This window comes from Oncorhynchus mykiss, chromosome 2 (assembly GCF_057628025.1).
Source record: "Oncorhynchus mykiss isolate SJ-2025 chromosome 2, ASM5762802v1, whole genome shotgun sequence".
Taxonomy (NCBI): domain Eukaryota; kingdom Metazoa; phylum Chordata; class Actinopteri; order Salmoniformes; family Salmonidae; genus Oncorhynchus; species Oncorhynchus mykiss.
The window spans coordinates 82476824-82498246 of NC_143023.1; the positions used below are offsets into that span (position 1 = coordinate 82476824).

The 21423-nt window shown below is 42.0% G+C and overlaps 1 protein-coding gene across 2 annotated transcripts in view; it reads right to left on the minus strand.

Annotated features, from left to right (window-relative positions):
- Positions 1-21423, minus strand: part of LOC110497694 (inositol 1,4,5-trisphosphate-gated calcium channel ITPR2) — a 165865-nt gene that overhangs the window by 132142 nt on the left and 12300 nt on the right. For both annotated transcript variants that reach the window (XM_036956603.2, XM_036956593.2), the window contains exons 2-14: positions 12930-13000; positions 12425-12543; positions 11649-11735; positions 10942-11100; positions 7820-7918; positions 6687-6770; positions 6233-6379; positions 5728-5823; positions 4211-4264; positions 2225-2376; positions 1746-1845; positions 1378-1538; positions 267-408 (exon numbers count right to left, since the gene is read on the minus strand). In XM_036956603.2, coding sequence (XP_036812498.2) covers positions 267-408; positions 1378-1538; positions 1746-1845; positions 2225-2376; positions 4211-4264; positions 5728-5823; positions 6233-6379; positions 6687-6770; positions 7820-7918; positions 10942-11100; positions 11649-11735; positions 12425-12543; positions 12930-13000 — 1471 coding nt within the window. The remainder of the gene's footprint in view (positions 1-266; positions 409-1377; positions 1539-1745; positions 1846-2224; positions 2377-4210; positions 4265-5727; positions 5824-6232; positions 6380-6686; positions 6771-7819; positions 7919-10941; positions 11101-11648; positions 11736-12424; positions 12544-12929; positions 13001-21423) is intronic.

A 21423-nucleotide genomic window follows, 5' to 3' on the forward strand; every position in this document is an offset into this window, starting at 1 on the left:
CTAGCTTGGGTGCCAGTCTGCTTCTGCGTTAGCCAATACGTCTATGAAGTCAAAATAAATCTGCACACTTGTAGCTCAATTTAACAGTGTTTGTAAGATACAAAAAGCTTCTCTGTCATCATTACCCAATATATTTGTTATGACAATGACAGACAGCACAGGAACCGGCCAAAGCAGAATCAGACTCAAGACCAAAGCTAGAGGATACTCCTTTAGATACTCCTTTAGGTGATATTCTGGGAGAGTGTGTGTATGAGTGAGCTGACCTGGGCTAGAATGTTCTGTTCCCTCATTAGTTTCTGCCTTTCCCTGTTGGGGTTGGAGATGACCACAGACAGCACGTCCTGACCGTTGTTGGGGACCTCGCACACAAAGAAGATCAGGTCCTCCAACAGCTTGGTCACAAACCTGGGAAACACGGGCCCGCAAAAGAACATTAGTTAATTACACAGAACACATTATCTGTCTGAGAGACAGTTATTGCAGACACAGAACACATTATCTGTCTGAGAGACAGTTATTGCAGACACAGAACACATTATCTGTCTGAGAGACCGTTATTGCAGACACAGAACACATTATCTGTCTGAGAGACCGTTATTGCAGACACAGAACACATTACCTGTCTGAGAGACAGTTATTGCAGACACAGAACACATTATCTGTCTGAGAGACAGTTATTGCAGACACAGAACACATTATCTGTCTGAGAGACAGTTATTGCAGACACAGAACACATTATCTGTCTGAGAGACAGTTATTGCAGACACAGAACACATTATCTGTCTGAGAGACAGTTATTGCAAACACAGAACACATTATCTGTCTGAGAGACAGTTATTGCAGACACAGAACACATTATCTGTCTGAGAGACAGTTATTGCAGACACAGAACACATTATCTGTCTGAGAGACAGTTATTGCAGACACAGAGATTCCACAGAGAATGAGGAAATAAATACATGCAATAAAAATACTAATTGAAAACAGATTGAATTACATAGTATTGCACCAAATAAACAGTGTAACCCTGTTGGCTGTGGTACTAGGGGACATAATGTAGCTCCGATACGGACTCTATCACGTTGTATATTACTCAGGAGCTTTTCAATTGCACGTCTAACAACGTTACTGGCCGTCAAATCCTTGCTTTCTTTGTCCTGGTTTCCTCCATTTGACTGACTCTTAACTGACTTGCCTAGTTAAATAAAGGTAAAATAAAACATTTGGCTCCCTCGACCCCCTCCTCAAATGCACTTTGAGAGAGGAGCAAGGAATTTTAAAAAACAAGTAAGGAGGAAGCAAGGATTTGCTGGCAAGCGACATTTCCAGACACAGCCAGGATGTATTGGTTGTGTCAGCAGGACTGTGCTGTACCTCCTCTCGTTCTGAGCAATGTTGCCATACTGCAGCTTCTTCACGGTCGACTCCAGGACCTTGTTGGCATCGTTGGCAAAGTCCAGGTCTCGGACCTCAAACAGGGGTACAGAGACAATAGCAAATGCCTCCTTGTCCTCCTTCGTAGGGCACGTGCCAATCTGTGGGTAGAGGGAATTCAGTATGAAATTAACGACTCATGTACTGTAGGCTTATGGACTCAACAACAATCCCTCCAAACACCAGAATCAAACCTATGTCTAATAGTAACTTACAATGTTGAAAAGTTTTGGGGGAAAAGGTTGACTACATTGTGATAAGCACAATATCAGAAGTGGAACTTAAACAGCAGGGGTGTAGTATTGGACCTTGAGCATGACGGGGCGCTCCTCCTCAGCGTCGATGGGGAAGTTGGTGCTGCTCACCCAGGTGTTGGTACATAGGTGTCTCAGCCGTACGTACGAGTTCCTGAGGGAAGGCACAGTGTGTTTGAAGTGTGTTTTGAGTAGTGCTGAGCGATTAACTGAAATTCCGTAGGGTCAATTACTTGAATTCAATTTTTTTTTTTTTTTTTTTGTGAGCTCAATGCTCCGTTTCTCTAGAGAGAAATACTATCAAGCATGAGAAACATCAAATCAAGAACGAACTGTGGGACGTTGTACGCAGTTGTAGTTTTCAATAGGAAAATAGTCAACCTAGTTCTAACCCACCTCAAAAAACACATCTCTTTGCACTAGTTGAGTGTGTATATTGTTTCTTAGGATGTTCGAGATCTCTTCCAAGAGTCCTTTAAATGTATACAGTGTTTCAGATATTTTTAAATGTGTTTTAGGGGCCATTGTCTGACCTGGGCACCAGACAGTCAGCCATCTGCAGCGTGGTGGCGTCCAGCTCAAACAGAGAAGCGATGTCGTTGCCATGGGGCACAGACACCAGGGTGCAGGCTATCTTCTCTGCAGCCTGACGCTTCCTCTTGGAGTACGCTGTATCTGTCTCCGTCTGCAGACAGACAGCAGACACACAAAGATGGATACCAAAGTTCTTGCACCTAAAGCATTCTCAATGCTAATATCAATAAACCTGTGCCACAGATTCAAAGCGCTGTTAAAAAAAAAAAGATCTAATAAATTGTTGTTATTACAATGAGATAGTGGATGAGGTTTGGATTGCACTGTGTGGATGCTGCAGACAGATAACAGGCCAGTCCTGGGAGGGTTAACCGCTGTGCTCTATGCATGTCAATGGGAAAGAGCTCCTCTGAGCCACCCCTGTGCCTTATCACCTCCTCTCCTCTGGGTGACTCACACCATCCAGCAGTACATAACAGCAGAGCAGACAGCACGTCTGTCTCCCCTCCTCTATCTCGCTCTCTCAAAGAGCACCCCCACACTCAGACGTTATATAAGGGGCCCACTGAGTGTCTGAGACGAGTTGGTGTTCTTGTGTGAGCGGAGGCAGAATACCAATGCAGAAGGTCAGCAAGAGGAGGAAAGTCTGTATTGAAATAGAGTTTGTACATTGTCTACATTGTGTCCAGCGGTTGGAAAAGAACAGAAAAACGGAAAATAACATTTAAGGAACCGAAATGGAACCTGGAATTAAAGTGATCCATACTATACCAGAACAGGCCAGTTATTTTAAAAGCGTGGGTATCGGTTAATAACGTTCCAGGCATTATTTTCTAGTCCCACAAAAAATACAACAAAGCGCTTATGCAAAGTCCTCACTGTCACTCAGAAACATATTCCAGTGTCTGCCTGCAAGTTAAAGATCTTTGCCAGTGTGTGAGCGCATGTTTAGGCAACCTGCCCCTTCCCCCCTTCGAATCATAGGCTACTGTACCGACGTTACAAGCCTATTTCAGAAGATAGGGAGAATATTTTTAATTGGATAGAGAAGAACAGATACATTTCTTCAATGCTAGATAAGGATACTATAGGCCTAGTTATCAAGTTTCACTTATTAACTACAAAAATAGCTAGCTCAAAGGAAATGTAAAAGTTCCTCCATAGAAGCCACTCCTCCTAGGTATAATTCTGTGGACATAATTATATAATGCATATCATAACTAGATGGCCAGCGCTTCAAGCCTCCTCTTCAACCCTCTCTGGCTCTCTCACCACCTGCAACATTTCAGTAGCATCTTGTGCCATGGACAGACAAGTGTAGCCTATCACACCTGTAAACAACTAGCTTGCCTGCTCTATCCACACTGATTGGTGAAGTCATTTAATGAGCAAAAAAAAAAAAGGTTAAAAAAGGAATGATATAAACCAATACTTTTTTTTCTGCTCGGAACTGTAGAACGGAACAAAAAAACGGGGGTTCTGTTCAGAACGAAACGATTGGAAAATAATTTTGGTTCCAACCCCTGGTTGTGTATGTTGTGAGTATGTGTGCGCGTGCATGTGAGAGAGAGAGAAAGATAAAAAGAGAGAGAGGAAAGAAGGGAAGAAAGAGTTTGCATGTGAGCGGATGAGTCTGTTCTTGCTAGTGAGTGTAAGAGAGGAAAAGGTATTGCATAATAGGAGTTTGAGCGTGGTGGTGTGAGAGAACAGAGGGCCCAGCAGGAGGCCCGGGGTTTGACAGGTACACTCCCTCTATGAATGCATAGAAACACACCCACAAAGTTGCTCTCTTAGCAGAAACACAGAGGATGCACAGTTCCCTAAGCTTTTGATCTACCCTTTACGCAGTACTGTTAGTAAAATCTCATCTAAGAGACCGTGGTCATGCATTGTTAAACACCACACACAACAGAATACTCATAGATATTTCCACTGATTTCAACCACATGGTATGAGGTCCAGACTAAAACCAGTGTTTCACTAACCTGATTCACCTCTGCTTTAGATGCCACACTTTCATCCCGGAAATCAGGGTTAATCTATAGAAAGACAAGAAAGTCACTCAGTCAGTCACTTTCTTCATCAACGGTAACATTTTCCTCACAGCCAACTATTCAGACCCCACACTCTTCCCAATATTGTCTGAGAAACTATTCTAGATGAACCGTTTGTTGATTGTGATTAAGTTGACAGATTTGATTCACTTTATTATCTCCTTCGGGAAATTCTCCTTGCAGTGCTGCACCTGTACAGCACAATGAAGGAGATTAGAGAGAGAGGGCCATAATGGTGATGGGTCGCTTGCTCTTTTTGAACAGATCTTTTTTATGAACTTAGGGAACCGAATCGCATCTGTGAAAGAGCTGTTCATTTCGCTCCTTGATTGGCATCCTGATTTTGAGCTCAACGATTATAGATAAGTGATGAAAACATTATCTGAAAATGGTCATTTTTCACTGCAGGAACAATAGGTTCATGCTCAATTTTGCAGTGATTTCACAGTAATCTAATTTCATCAGGTAAAATGTATTTGAACTCACATTTCACATTCTGACATAATGGTAGGAAATGTGAAATTTGTCCGTTTTTTTCTAAGCACTACTGAACAATGAGCCGTTTAGGAACCAAATGAACGGCTCATTTTAGGTGAACGTAGCCAAACTATCCGGTTCACCATAAAGACTCAGAACACCCATCACTAGGCCATAAAAATGGGAACACTGCCATCTGCAGCACGTCTGGAACATCAACATCTGCTCACTACAAGCCTGATCGTAGATGTATAATGCACAGAAACAGTCTGTAGCTAGAGGCCTAGCCAAATCCCAACTCCTAGGACTACAGTTTTCATGCCATACATGAGTAATCAGTAGGGTTAGCTAAAGCACACAGTATTCAAAGAATCTCAGAGCTGATATAGGATCAGTGTTTACTTTTAGATCATAATTAATAGGATTATGTGGACAGGGAAGACCTGATTCTAGACCAGCACCCTTACAGCCTGACCACAGAGAGAGGACTGACATAAGAGACAACAGAGACAGTACAGAGACAGTAGTCTACACAGAAAGCTGCATTGTGGTCTGTTGGCATTTCTCTCAGTTTTATGTAAAGTAGGGATTAACCAACGGTGACAGGATGTTAACCGGAGTGGAAAACACCCACACATTGGCAATCAGTCAAGTCAGAAAACACTCAAACATGAGTTGGTAGCATTGGTAATTGCACATTTTAGTAAAAAATGTTCCATCATGTGATAAGATAGGTATTATCTTACATGGAATGTATTATATTGTGGGTTTTTGGAAATAAAAAAAGCTATGAAAGTGAACAACATCCTGTATTACTGTACAAGATGAGTCATTCATGGATAGAGTATTTAAATGAACGGTATTCAAATTGAGAAGCAGAGTCAAAACACAATGACAAGACAACCGATAACCACGACAACCGTTTGACACACAGTCAAAGAGAGAGAAGAGGGGAGAAGGTAACAGCCTACCTCTGCAGCCAGGTAGTTTCCAGTGGCCAGGTGTTTGAAGCGAAACAGGCTGTTCCATTGGCCGGCACCCCCTCTGCAGGGGTCGTAGTGCACAACCTGACAGAGAAAAACATTTAAAAACACACTGATCAACGAAGAAAGAGTTCTCAACATCACTCAGCTCCATTAATAACATCATAGTATGAGGTAATGTATTTGTTTACGAGGAAGACACTTGTTTAATCTCCCTCTGGGGAATTTCCTAATCAAAACAGGTTTTTCCACTAGTTCTACAAAATTATGAGCTAAAATCTGAGCAGAGAAAGTACTTCTAGCTCTGTCCCAATTCTCAGTTGTAAGTATACACTTGTTCACTTGACTTTGTTCAAATTAAAGGCAAAGGACTGGTGTAAGAAATATGGTGGAATCTAACCCACACCAATACATGTGTGGGGAGGAGTGCACGGGTGAACACTGGGAGAACTGGGACGGAACCATTGCAGTAGGCAAATAGTGCAGTAGGTACCTCTATTTCCCAGAGTGCTTTGGAGCTGGTGGCAGAGGTGGCAGACTGTCTCAGGGTGGTCCTGAGGAAGATGTGCTGCTGATTCCTGTATTCGTCACATGTCAAGAACTTCTCTTGTTCAGCGTGGAACAGACGTACCACATCACCCTGAGAGACGACAACATGGTTTAGCTGTTTGGGCTAAGAAACAAAATAAATACTTTAAAGTAACACTTGATTTGAGTTATCAACTGAGCATAAATGCATATAATTGTATTATTATAATCATGATGCCATAATAACTATTTGTGAAGCATTAAAACAAATTGTACTTTAAAATGTGGATGTGACAGCATTAATTATTTCACCTGAGACGGAGAGCCCCCCCATCAACAACATTTCCATACAACCCTCTGTCTGCACTGAAGGACATTAGGTGGACAGCATGTAGAAGAGGTAAGATAAAAACACTGACTCCTTTGAGGACGTCCTCTCTGTAGTCACTGAACTTCATGAACAGAGTGACCTTCCAGCTGGTGTTGCAGTTCACAGCGTTCACCTACAGAAAAACCAAGTAGAGGAGCAGAGAAGACCAACAGACTGTCATGACTATACCTGAATTATACACGTCTTTTCAGAGCCTAAGATGGTTAACCATTCCTGCAACAATGTCAGTTCTGCGACCATGAAGGGACTATTTTTATGGACAGCGATAGTCGAAAGGTAGAGAGGGAGACCGATAGAGAAAGACAGGTCAGAGGTGGCATTTGTAACCCCATCGCCAGGGGGTATGTATGGACTGAAGTCTGTCGCACTACCACTAGACAAGATTCTTAAGGATCTGAATACCTTCTGCAACCTGGTAGGTTTCCAAACGCATGTTATGATATGGGTGCGTTAGCAAGTCATTATGGTTAAAGGTTAGGATAAAGTTAGGCTATGGCATGCTAGCGAGTGGTTAGGGTAAGTTTACAGTAGGTTCAGGCATACTAGCAAGTAGGTAAGGTAAGGGTCAGGATAAGGATAGAAAATAAAGACATGCCTAAACAAAAACATGCCTGGATTCGAACCACTGCCACTCGCATCTCATGCGCTTAAAAAGACAAACGTGCTGACCAGCAGCTCTTTGGGAGTCTTCAAAAATGCGACAATGATTTGGCCGGCAGGGATGTCCTTGTCCCATCGCGCACTAGCAACTCCTATGGTGGGCCAGGCGCAGTGCACGCTGACACGGTCGCCAGGTGTTCGGTAGTTCCTCCGACACATTGGTGCGGCTGGCTTCTGGGTTAAGTGGGCATTGTGTCAAGAAGCAGTGTGGCTTGGTTGGGTTTCGGAGGATGCACGGCTCGCGACCTTCGCCTCTTCCAAGTCCGCACGGGAGTTGCAGCGATGAGACAAGACTAACTATCAATTGGATACCACGAAATTGGGGAGGAAGGGATAAAAATATTAATAATTAAAAATACAAATGCAGGAATTGTTGAAGATAGCAGGCTGGGACAGACAACATGGCCATCATCCTCCTGCACTGGTTTTCCATGCGGTTTTCCATTTTTATATCGCAAGTGCTATACTGTAGCTCCAATCAAATTGTTTCATGGATCTTACCTCCTTGCAGCCAGGGTTGTCTAGCAGCTCAATGTTGCTGGCGTGGAGAGGCTGCCCTGCGTTCACGGGCATCAGGACCACTTTGTCTCCCACCACCACCTAGGGACCAACCACAGCAGGTCAGGCACTAGCACACACATGATTACAAGTAGAGTAGAGTGAGAGTAGAAAATAAATACAAATGAGGCAGATGCCTATGGGACCTATCACAGGACAATGGGACAGAGGTATGAGACACTTCAAACAGCAAAGGTCCACAGTCACAACTTGTCCCATGCAAAGGGCAACTATCCATCTAAGAGATAAGCATTCCCCAGAACAATGCAAATAGAGTGAGTGGGCTTATTCTGTGTATCATTTTCAATAGTTGATGATCACAAACCATGGTCAAATTAAGGAAGTGAAGCATGTCGAGGGTTTATAGTGTATAGACATTCATTCACTCATACAGCCATGTGTGTGGTAGTGTGAAACGCTGAATGCAGTGTACTGTCCTGTGTGCACCAAAGTCTCAAACATCTCCATTCAAACTGTACTCTACATTCAAAACACATATCTCAATAAACAGAATGTAAATTGACAAAAATGGACAGGAGAAGAATTTTACTTAAAGGCACCCTTTCCAATAATGACGTAGAATCTATCTACACTTTACATGCAAAAGTATGTTGACACCCCTTCAAATTTGTGGATTCGGCTATTTCAACCACACCCGTTGCTGACAGCTGTATACAAATTTAGCACAGCCATGCAATCTCAATAGACAAACATTGGCAGTAGAATGGTCTTATTGAAGAGCTCAAACAAGTCAGTTCATCACATTTCTGCCCTGCTAGAGCTGCCCCGGTCAAATGTAAGTGCTGTTGTTGTGAAGTGGAAACGTCTAGGAGCAACAACGGCTCGGCCTAAAAGCTCAGCCACACAATCTTACAGAACGGGACCACCCAGTGATGAAGCACACAGCGCATAAAAATGGCCTGCCCTTGGTTGCAACACTCACTACCGAGTTCCAAACCGCCTCTTGAAGCAACGTCAGCATAATAACTGCTACTCTGGAGCTTAATAAAATGGGTTTCCATGGCCGAGCATCCGCACACAAGCTTAAGATCACCATGCGCAACAGCTGGAGTGGTGTAAAGCTTGCTGCCATTGGACTCTGGAGCAGTGGAAACGCATTGTCTGGAGCGATGAATCATGTTTCACCATCTGCCAGACAAATCAATGTTTGGAGGATGCCAGGAGAACGCTACCTGCCCAAATGCATAGCGTCAACTGTCAAGTTTGGTGGAGGGAGAATAATGGTCCGGGGCTGTTTTTCTTTTTTTTTACCCACAATGTCGTGGTATCCAACTGCTAGTAACTATCTTGTCTCATCGCTACAACTCCCGTACGGGCTTGGGAGAGACGAAGGTCGAAAGCCATGCGTCCTCCGAAACACAACCCTACCGCATTGCTTCTTAACACAGCGCGCATCCAACTCGAAGCCAGCCGCACCAATGTGTCGGAGGAAACACCGTGCACCTGGCGGCCTGGTTAGCGTGCACTGCGCCCGGCCCGCCACAGGAGTCCCTAGTGCGCGATGAGACAAGGATATCCCTACTGGCCAAACCCTCCCTAACGCGGACGACGCTTGGCCAATTGTGCGACGCCCCACGGACTTCCCGGTCACGACCGGCTTCGACAGAGCCTGGGCGCGAACCCAGAGTCTCTGGTGGCACAGCTAGCGCTGCGAGGCAGTTGCGCCATCATAGAGGCCCTGGGGCTGTTTTTCATGATTCGGACTAGGCCCATTAGTTCCAGTGATCTTAACATTAAAGCATACAATGACATTCTAGATGATTCTGTTCGTCCAACTTTTCCTGTTCCTCTCAACCCCTATTCATTGGGATGAATTGGAATGCCGCCAGGCCTAATCACCCAACATCCGTGCCTGACCTCACTAATGCTCTTGTGGCTGAATGGAAGCAAGTCCCTGCAGCAATGTTCCAACAACTAGTGGAAAGCCTTCCTAGAAGAGTGGAGGCTGCTATAGCAGAAAAGGGGGGACCAACTCCATATTAACGCCCATGAATTTGGAATGAGATGGTTCTACGAGCAGGTGTCCACATAGATTGATACACTACATGACTAAAAGTATCTATAGCATTGCTGTAATCTAAAACTTCCAGATATGTTAGTCAATAACAGTTAAAGGGCAACTCCACCACTTTTCAACCTAATTTTCATTATCTCCAGCACAATAAGAGTGTCATGGAAAACTGCACATTTCTATGTTTTGTAGAAAAAAATTCAAAAGTTCTACATGACAAAAGTTAAGACACTATGATATTCCCGGTGACGTGGGGAACAAGAAAATCCCCTCCCTTGGGCTAGAAACCCATTGCAGGTTTAGAAAAATCACTCTGTGAAAACATCTTTTTAACCACAGATCATAGAAAAGTGCCGTTTTCACATATGTAGACACTGGTTTGGTACCGGAGATTATGGATATGAGGTGGAAAAGTGATGTAATGGCCCTTTAAGGGGAAAAAAATGGCTAATTATAGAAGACTAGTGGAAATGCACTCACGTACTTAAGTTTTTCAATGCTCAATGACTACATGCAAGGCTAGTGCTAACATGCTTTCACAGCAAGTATCATGGCCTAACACACACACCATGCACTACAAACAAGAAGAATACCTTCCACCATAGGATGCTAAAGCAAAAGGAAAGGAGAAAACCAATCAAGTTATTTCAGAAGGATTAGACATTACTTCAACATAATACCAATCTAAATATAATAGGAAATGTTCAATACTAAGACAGCCCCTAAAAACTTTAAATAATTATGAACAATACTGAGGTTCATCATGAGGTTTGGTTTACCATAACATATCTATGATAAATAGGGCTAAGAGTTTTCATCGCCGGGTCACATGTTCGGGAAAAACTCCTGGCCCTATTTACAGGGTACATTCAAAGCACTGGCACTGTAGCGAGTCAGGTCAGGGCCCCTTCTCATAAAGCAGCTCAGTAAAAGTGCTGATCTAGGATCAGTTTTGCCTTTCAGATAATAATTAATAGGATTATATAGATAGGGGGGCCTTGAACCAAGATCAGCACTAAAAAGGGGTACCTACGTTATCCCCCTCGCTGCGGAGTTTCCAGAAGGGCTGGATGTAGAACCAGGAGCCCTCATTGCCAGCTGGGTCCAGAGACACACGCATGGCGTTCTTCTCCAGCAGCGCTGGCAGACGCTTGTTCACCGTCAAGTACTTGTTACTCTTTATATGCAGAAGCTGAGGGGAAAATAAAGGGGGCCGATTCACAAGGACACATCTTACACAAGGTCCATGGTTCGAATCCAACCCCAACACCTAACTCCGATCTTAACCAATCACATTTCTTTATTGCTAGGAAACAGTTTTTTTATTAAAGTAAGATGTAGGGCAAGTTCATCATTTCATTTCACCAATTCAAAATCATTCAAAAAGTTTCCCATTTCAAGACAGGTAATTTAAATATTGGCTTTAGCATGAAAGAAGCACACAGATTAAAGCATGAAAAAAGCTTTATCTTTTAACAGCAAAAGACTGGACCTGACCAAAACACTTATTTTAATACGGCTGTTTAAACCACAGAGGCCACAAACAAGCTTAAATTGCTCTGTGCCATTCATCATTTAGGCTGACAAATTGCCTCAATGGCAATGTGAGCCACTAGAGGCCAGACTACAAACAGAAAGGCAGCCTTGGTGACCAAGTGAAAACAAACACAAGGTTCCTGGCACAACGCAAACAGAGATATAGCCTCAGATAAGAGGGAGTTGTCTGTCGTTGGCTTTTACCTGGATGACGTTACTGTACTTTACCACCTCTCCCAGCAGCTTCTTATTCTCCGTCTCATTCTGCTTCTGTTCCAGTTCTGCTGCATGCTGGGACATGAACAAAAACATGTTTGGGACTGATTACATTGCAGACATATTGTGCAGTCACTGATCTAAACACCTTGCATTTCAAATGACTAGTTATGTGATCAAGATAAGTGATTGTGTGCCTCGGCTTGCTCAAACTGATCTTGGTTGACTTTAAAAAAAAGGGTGCAATCAGCAGTTTCTACATCCATTTTTGGGTGTACCCATTGAATCTTAACTTATAAATGCCTCAATGCTATAGTTTAACTGACGTACCCAATCAGAACCCAAAATATATGTTTGTTGTACAATGTAAACAAGCACTGTACAGCCTCAAAACATTGTTAAAATGATCATTTTGATATAATGTAGGATCAGTCCTTGCATCCATAGCTCGGTCTATGAATTTGAGAGTGGTTACACATCTCCAGCCCCATCCCTCAGCTTTTTACCCAAACAGTGTCTGGAAGAACGCCTTGATATTGTTTCAATTGCTCATTGGCCCTTTAAAGCAGTGCTCTTCAGTCCAGGTCCTGGGGACCTACAGGGCGTGCAGACTGTTGTTCCAACCCAGCACTAATACTAGTAATGATTAAGCCCTTGATTCGGTGAATCGGTTGTGTTAGTGCCAGGATGGATCAAAATCCTGCACACCCTGTGGTTGCCTTGCCCAGGACTGTGAATGAAGAAGACTTGCAGACAGTTTATACCTGTAACTTCTTGAATAGGTCTTCTTCTGTGTTGTTGTTGCCTTGTTTGCCCTGTTTGGCCTTCCAGAATTGCTTCTGAGCTGAGTACCTGTTCATCGGACACACCTTGAACAGGCAGTCTGGAGAGACACACAAGATTTGGAGAGGAAGAAAGAAATGGAGGAAAAAACATATAAAGATATAAAGAAATAGAAACAGGGAGGGTTAGAGAGTGAGAGGGATACATACATGAATCAAACATACATGTTTTTTATATTAGTAATTTAGCAGACAATCCTATGCAGAGCGACTTACAGTTAGTGTATTAATCTTACAACAGCTAGGTGAGGCAATCATATAGCTCCGTCCTAGTAAGTACATTTTCCTCAATAAAGTCACTATCAGCAAAGTCAGAACTCGTAAGGGGGAAAGAAATGTGAAGTACAAGTGTTTTGGCAGCATGTCAATTTAACTATCACTTGGTGACCTATGTGATTGTGCAGCTGGTCAGACTCCTCCCACTCACCTCTGAACTTTTTGGGTGGATTGGCAAGGTCTCCTGCATCGGGCTGCACCACACACCTGTCATCAACAAGCCTGGGGAGAAAACATCCCAACATCATATACACACCATTGATGCAGATCATATGGGAGAGAACATACACATCTTTCCTACTATTAATTAAACTCCATGACAGAGCTCCATGGCAGGCATGTTCTGCAGTTTCCTATGATCCCATACACCTTCATCTCCCAGAATAGACAGTGGTACTCCATGGCAGACAGGGTTGTTGATGATGTCTCGAACACAGGTTGAAGACAAGAGGATTACAATATCATATAACTCTTTGCATAAATGTGGAATAATTGCTAACTAGCGATGCTAGTTAGCAACGGCGCTGGTCCCATGCGTTTGTTTATTTTCACAAGCTTCATAATGCAATGATTAGCTTGTCCTAACCTAGTCATCTTCAACCTAGTCTAGAACCAGACTACCAACATAGCATGTAAGAAGGAAGAAATCAGATCAGCAGGCATTGTATGTGATCATCCTCATTGGATGTTGAATTCAGAGCATTGCCAGATTTCATTAGTGTGTAGATATAATCGCTGATTGTGATGGTTAGTGTTTACTGTATGTTTTACAATGATAACAGGGCCAGTATTCAAAAAGCTTTTCAAAGTATGTGTAGTGATCTTGTATCAGGTTGACACCTATCCATGTAACATTGTTATTATCTAAAAAACTAAACTAATATCCACGCTAATACTGAGATTCTTAGGGGCAATTCCACGGCAACAGAATGATGCTGAAACACATATTTTACTTTATAATATGTGCCAAACATAAACCAAGTATGGCAAAGTCAAACAAACCATACAATTCTATGCACAAGGTCGACTTTACAATTTCCAATTAATATTTTACAAAATTTCATTTGCATCTGCACTGTTCAAGTAAAACAATGTGAACTTTTCAGGTGAAATTGTTAAAAGTAGTCCTTGTCCATAGAGTCGTATGGTTTGTTTAAGTTTGCAATCATTGTTTTTTGTTTGACACACATTTTAAAGTGAAAAATCTCATCATTCTGTTTCCATGGAATTGCCCTTAGTGAATATAGGCCCTGGTCTAGTTGAAATGGAAACAGTGAATTCTGTAAAGGGCTTGGTGGGGCCACAGGAAATTCTCTTGGCTTCTGTGTGTGGCTGATTAGTCCTAAATGCTGATAGATTGACATCTAACCGCCTTGTCTCCACACTGCATGCCTGGATTTTATAGTCAATATGTCATTGTCATTGTATAGTCAACCAGCCTGCAACAGCAATTATTTTGCTTAATGTTTTATAGCTACAATAAAACTACAATATCTTTAGAGAATTGTCCAGAAGACTGGTGAACTTCACACAACATACTGTCCATCCACACTGAACTAACACACCAACGCAGCGTGATATAACATGTCAGTGTTACTACATTCTCACCGAAGCTTTGAGAAACTAGAAACTCAACATGATTCTGTTGGCTCTCGGCAGAGAATGTGCCTCTATTCTTCACTTCTAACTTTTATGTGACCTAGCTGCATCATGTGAAACAAGTATATATTATATCATCACATTTCAGTTTATGCTAGCCTGGTCCCAGATCTGTTTGTGCTTTCTTGCTAACTCCTATGGTGGTCATTGACACACCAATGAACATAGGATTTGGCATGACAGCACAAACAGATCTGGCACCAGGCTAAGACCAGGATAGCTGATGCCAGTCTGAGACAAAAACAAAACTGTGACAATGTGTAAAGTTCCACCCGATATGGTGAAGGAAGCCCAGTGTGAGGCATCCTCTTATTGTGTTGACTGGAGCTTATCCTTGTGGTCGGTTTCATCCTTAGTGTGTGTGTTCTCTGCTCGTCTGCATTGCTAAAGAAATAACCAGCAGATTATTGTATCCAATGCAGTTCCATGCGCTTGACTTACAACTGAACAAGATTTACAAATAGCTTAGTCACCTAGCAAAAGCCTGGGGTGTTTCCACACATTACTTCTAGCACATTAACTTTTGTATCGCTCTTCTTCTGTGATATTCATATCCTCATCTGGCTCCAGATTTTAAACACATCCATAGAGCTAAGCTCAGCCTCTGACTCAAACAGTAGGGGTGTATTCAGTGATGTAGAACATTCAGAACGTTGCAATGCAGATAGCATAGAGCTTACAATGATTAGATAGATTGCGTAGAACAATCCTGTCATTGTCTATTTCCGTCTGAACATTCTGCAACCTCCTGAACAGGCCCCTGGCATCTTCATGCACTAGCCTGTCATAATCACATTCATCATAAACAAGTCTTCACTGGAATACACAGACGTACACATTCATCTACCCTACTAAGATGCAAGGCACAGTCCCTCTGGTTTAGACAAAGCTGACAGTCCAACTACAGTGAGTCAGCCGGGTATTTTCTTTTGCTGCCATAGCTGTTGATCATTCAGTTCCAACTGTCTGGCTGTGGTTGTGCATATGTCCTATTCCTCAGCTCCCAGTCCCATCTAAACTAGAGACAATAGGGTCCAATAGGATTTCAAATCAAGTGCTACACAACAAAACAGGATACATACTACTCATTACTCTAGCTAACACATGAGTAACCTTAAGTTCCCGAGAGCCCAGGCCCGCATTCATTAGGCACCAAACGAAAGAAAGAGTGACCAACAAGGAGGGACTGCCTGAAGCTTGTCCAATACGAAACCCACATTTTAATTTTTTCCAATTGCAAAAAGGCTTTGCTACAGTGTCCCCTAATGAATAAGCTCATGACTCTGCTCAGTTCAAAGAGCTAGGGCCCTAGTCATTAGGAATCAAATGGAAAAAAAACTGACCTAAACAGGGAGGGACTACTTGTACAATAACAAACGCTCATTTTAAAATGCTTCCCATTGCATGACTTAATTAATGCGACCCTGGTCCTGGAACTAAAAGTTGAACATGAAACAGCGGTACATCCGGCCAACAGAATACGGGCAAGCTAATTACAGTGCATTCGGAATGTATCCAGACCGCTCGACTTTCCACATTGTTTCACTAAACCATATTCTAAAATGGATTCAATAAAAAAATCCTCAATCTACACACAATACCCCATAACAATAAAGCAAAAACAGGTTATTAGAATTTTTTGCAAATATAAAACAGAAAATACCCTATTTACATAAGTACTCAGACCCTTTGCTATGAGACTTGAAACTGAGCTCAGGTTCATCCTGTTTCCATTGATCATCCTTGAGATGTTTCAACAACTTGGAGTCCACCTGTGGTAAAGTCAATTGATTTGACAAGATTTGGAAAGGCACACACCGTCTATATAAGGTCCCACAGTTTACAGTGCATGTCAGAGCAAAAACCAAGCTATGAGGTTGAAGGAATTGTCCGTAGAGCGCCGAGACAGGATTGTAGTGAGGCACAAAAAAGGGGAAGAGTACCAAAAAAATGTCTGCAGCATTGAAGGTCCCCAAGAACACAGTGACCTCCATCATTCTTAAATGGAAGAAGTTTGGAATCACCAAGACTTCCTAGAGCTGGCCACCCAGCCAAACTGAGCAACCAGGGGAGAAGGTCACTCTGACAGAGTTCTAGAGTTCCTCTGTGGAGATGGGAGAACCTTCCACATCTCTGCAGCACTACACCAATCAGGCCTTTATGGTAGACTGGCCAGATGGAAGACATTCCTCAGTAAAAGGCACATGATAGCCCGCTTGGATTTTGCCAAAAGGCACCTAAATACTCTCAGACCACGAGACACAAGATTCTCTGGTCTGATGAAATCAAGATTGAACTCGTTGGCCTGAATGCCAAGCGTCATGTCTGAAGGAAACCTGCCACCATCCCTATGGTGAAGCATAGTGGTGGCAGCATTATGCTGTGGGGATGTTTTTCAGTCTCTGAATGTCCTTGAGTGGCCCAGCCAGAGCCCAGACTAGAACCCGATCGAACATCTCTGGAGAGACCTGAAAATAGCTGTGTAGTGACGCTCCAACAAACCACACAAAGTTTGAGAAGATCTGCAGAGAGGAATGGGAGAAACACCCCAAATAGAGCTGTGTCAAGCTTGTAGTGTCATACCCAAGAAGACTCGAGGCTGCAATCTCTGCCAAAGGTGCTTCAACAAAGTACTGAGTAAAGGGTCTGAATACTTATGTAATTGTGATATTTCAGTTTATAAAATTTGCAGAAAAAACTATTAACCTGTTTTTGCTTTGTCATTATGGGGTATTGTGTGACAAAAAAGTTTTGAAAAAACAAAAAGGTCAAGGGGTCTGAATACTTTCCAAATGCATTATATATCTCCATTACCTTATACATTATGACAAGGCAAAAGACCACAGGCCGTGGTGACCAAAATAAACGTGTGACCACACAGATCTTCTGATATAAGAATACAGTAGAATGGCAAACTTACTGCTCAGATTAAGCATGATACAGAAGACAGTATACCAAATATTAAGAACACCTTCCTAATATTGAGTTGCGCACCCCCCCCCCCCCCCCCCCTTCAGAACAGCCTCAATTTGTCGAGGCATGGACTCTACAAGGTGTCAAAGCATTTCCACAGGGATGCTGGCACATGTTGATTCCAATGCTTCCCATAGTTTTGTCAAGTTAGCTGGATGTCCTTTGGGTGGTGGACCATTCTTGAACACATGGGAAACCGTTGAGCATGAAAAACCTAGCAGTGTTGCAGTTCTTGACACAAACCGTGCACCTGGCACCATAGGAGGTTGGTGACACCTTAATTGGGAGGATAGGCTCGTGGTAATGGCTGGAGCAGAATGGTATCAAAAATGTCAAACAAATGGATTGATGCCATTGCAGTTGCTCCATTCCAGGCATTATTATGAGCCATCCTCCCCTCAGAAGCCTTCACAGCCTGGCACCTACTACCAATGTTCCCTCTAAAGAAAAATGTGGCACCAAGCAAATTTCAGGTCTGCTGAGCGCAAACTTGAACGTTCTGTGCAATTTCCAGCTCGCGTTTACTGTGAACACTGAGGCTGTACCTGCTTTAAGTTAGTATTAACAATGGCCAAGCAGGCTACTGAGGTCATAATCATAATGCAGGCCTACCATCAAAAACAATGGAGAAAATGCATCCCATAACATTACATGGAAATAGCTGTTCTATCATTCAGCCTACAATAGCAGCCAATGTGCTGTGTTCAAATGTAAGTCTACATTCCATGAGACTTGAGAAAAACATGCAGGGCTTGACATGAACCTGTTTATCCACAGACAAGAAGGTGACTGAAAAGATTGTGTTGTTTGATGCAAGAAACCACTTCACAAAATAAAATGTAGCCTGCCTCAAAATACAACACTGCCACTTTAATACAACAAAAAAAGCTCTTTACCTGACTTGCTTTTCAAAGATGTCTAGAATGTACACGTTTTGAGCTCTTTTAGGAAGCAATCACTCCCCTATTGCTGATTGCAAATGATCTATAACTGGGCTAATAACTCACTAACTAGCAAAGAATATGAACAAAATGTGCACAAATGGCTACATGCAGCTCTTGCTTTGATCTCAAAATAAGCACATTATGCTCAACCACAGCTGTAAACACAGTAAATTTCACAGATCCATATACGGCAATGGGCCATTTGCACATAGGCCTACTGTAGTTCTGATTGGTTATGCCGCATAGGACTGTGTAGAGTACGGGCTGTGTAGAGTACGAGTCTTGAGCAATAAAATCCTACACCAATGCAATAGAATCCTACTCTACAACAAAATCTCTAGTTAGTTTTGTTTCAGTATGTTGCACTGAAAGTGGCTAATATGGCATTGATTTGATCACAAAAGCTTAGAGGGAACATTGCCTACTACCATACCCCGTTCAAAGGCACTTCATTCTTTTGTCTTGCCAATTCAATCTCTGAATGACACCCATAGGTTAAAGAAGGATTTTTAAGCCTGTCTCATCCCCTTCATCTATACTGATTGAAGTTTATATAACAAGTGACATCAATAAGGAATTATAGCTTTCACCTGGTCAGTCTGTCATGGGAAGAGCAGGTGTCCTTAATGTTTTGTACACTCATTGTATAAGAGTAGAATGTTAGCTTTACATAAAAGAGAAGTTTTTATTTAAAAAGCAGAACTGCCATAAGGGCATGCTTCAATTTGATAAAGACAATGGAGAGAAGGTTGGGTAAGCACACACACACCACAGCTAGCTTAATGTCACCAATGGAGCTTGACTGCTTTATTATGATTTTTTATTATAAAAAATGTATATAATATACACATACACACACAGTACCAGTCAAAATTTCAGACACACCTACTCATTCAAGAGTTTCTTTATTTTGTCTATTTTCTACATTGTAGAATAATTGTGAAGACATCAAAACTATGAAATAACATATGGAATAAAGTAGTAACCAGAAAGCGTTAAAAATCTAAATATATTGAATTCGGAATTCTTGAATTCTGTTAGAAAGAAAAATGCTTTTAAAACCTCTTTGCAATAAGGAATTGAGACCAAACACTCAAGAAAAGTGAAGTCTTTAATACCAAGGACACAAACAGCTGAGTGCATACATTTAGAAAGCTCACAACACATTTTATACTCTTCTATTGTAGGCATCACCTCCCCAGCTATACATTTTATGACCCCAATGAGGTTCCCTCATTTCCCCTGTGGAACGTCCATGGTTCTCTCTTTGTTTAGCCATATGTCAGAATCACACCATGTCCATCTTCCGTTCTGGGCCTAAGCCTGCTCTCTGATCCAAGGCAATTTCCTCTTATCTGATTAGGTCAACCTTTCTAAATAAGCATACACACAGTTTCATGGCCTAAACTCCATTAATACTCACAGTAATCATTCACTAAACAGCATGCAAACGACAATTTAACTTGAAACATGTTACATTTTGATAGAATCCATCAATTCTACATAAATCACTGACAGAATCAATAGCAAAGCACCCCCACACCTCCTCCTTCATGCTTCACAATGGGAACTATACATTCAAAGATCATCCATTGACCTACTCTGCATCACAAAGACATGGCGGTGGAACCAAAAATGTGGATTTATCAGATCAAAAGGACAGATTTCCACCAGTCTAATGTCCATTGTTTGTCTTTCTTGGACCGAGCAAGTCTCTTCTTCTTCTTAGTCTCCTTTAGTAGTGGTTTCGTTGCAGCAATTCGACCATGAAGTCTCCTCTGAACAGGGGATGTTGACATGTGTATGTTACTTGAACTCTGAAGTATTTATTTGGGCTGTAATCTGAGGTGCAGTAAACTCTAATGAACTTATCCTCTGCAGTAGAGGTAACTCTGGGTCTTCCTTTCCTGTGCTGGTCCTCATGAGAGCCAGTTTCATCAGAACACTTGATGGTTTTTGTGACTGCACTTGAAGAACCTATCAAAGTTCTTGAAATGTTCCATATTGACTGACCATGTCTTAAAGTAATGATGGACTGTCGTTTCTCTTTGCTTATTTGAGCTGTTCTTGCTATAATATGGACTTGGTATTTTACTAAATAGGGCTATCTTCTGTATAACCCCACTACCTTGTTACAACATAACTGATTGGCTCAAACGCATTAAGGAAAGAAATTCCACAAATTAACTTTGAACAAGGCACACCTGTTAATTGAAATGCATTTCAGGTGACTACCTCATGAAGCTGATTGAGAGAATGGGCAAAGTTGTCATCAAGGCAAATGTTGGCTATTTGAAGAATCTCAAATGTAACATATTTTCATTTGTTCAACACTTTCTTGGTTACGACATGATTCCATGTGTTATTTCATAGTTGTGATGTAGTTACTATTATTATACAATGTAGAAAATAGTAAAAAGAAAAACCCTGGAATGAGTAGGTGTATCCAAACTTTTGATTGGTACTGTATGTACAGTTGAAGTCTGAAGTTTACATACACCTTAGCCAAATAAATTTTAACTCAGTTTCACAATTTCTGACATTTAATCCTAGTAAAAAAATCCCCGTCTTAGGCCAGTTAGGATCACCACTTTATTTTAAGAATGTGAAATGTCCAAATAATAGGAGAGAGAATTGTTTATTTCAGCTTTTATTTATTTCTTTCATCACATTCCCAGTGGGTCAGAAGTTTTACACTCAATTAGTATTTGGTAGCATTGCCTTTAAAATTGATTAACTTGGGTCAAACATTTTGGGTAGCCTTCCACAAGCTTCCCACAATAAGTTGGGTGAATTTTGGCCTATTCCTTCTGACAGAGCTGGTGTAACTGAGTCAGGTTTGTAGACCTCCTTGCTCGCACACGCTTTTTCAGTTCTTCCCACAACTTTTTTTATGGGATTGGGGTCATGGCTTTGTGATGGCCACTCCAATACCTTGACTTTGTTGTCCTTAAGCCATTTTGCCACAATTTTGGTAGTATGCTTGGGGTCATTGTCCATTTGGAAGACCCATTCACGACCAAGCTTTAACTGATGTTGCTTCAATATATCCACATAATTTTCCTTCCT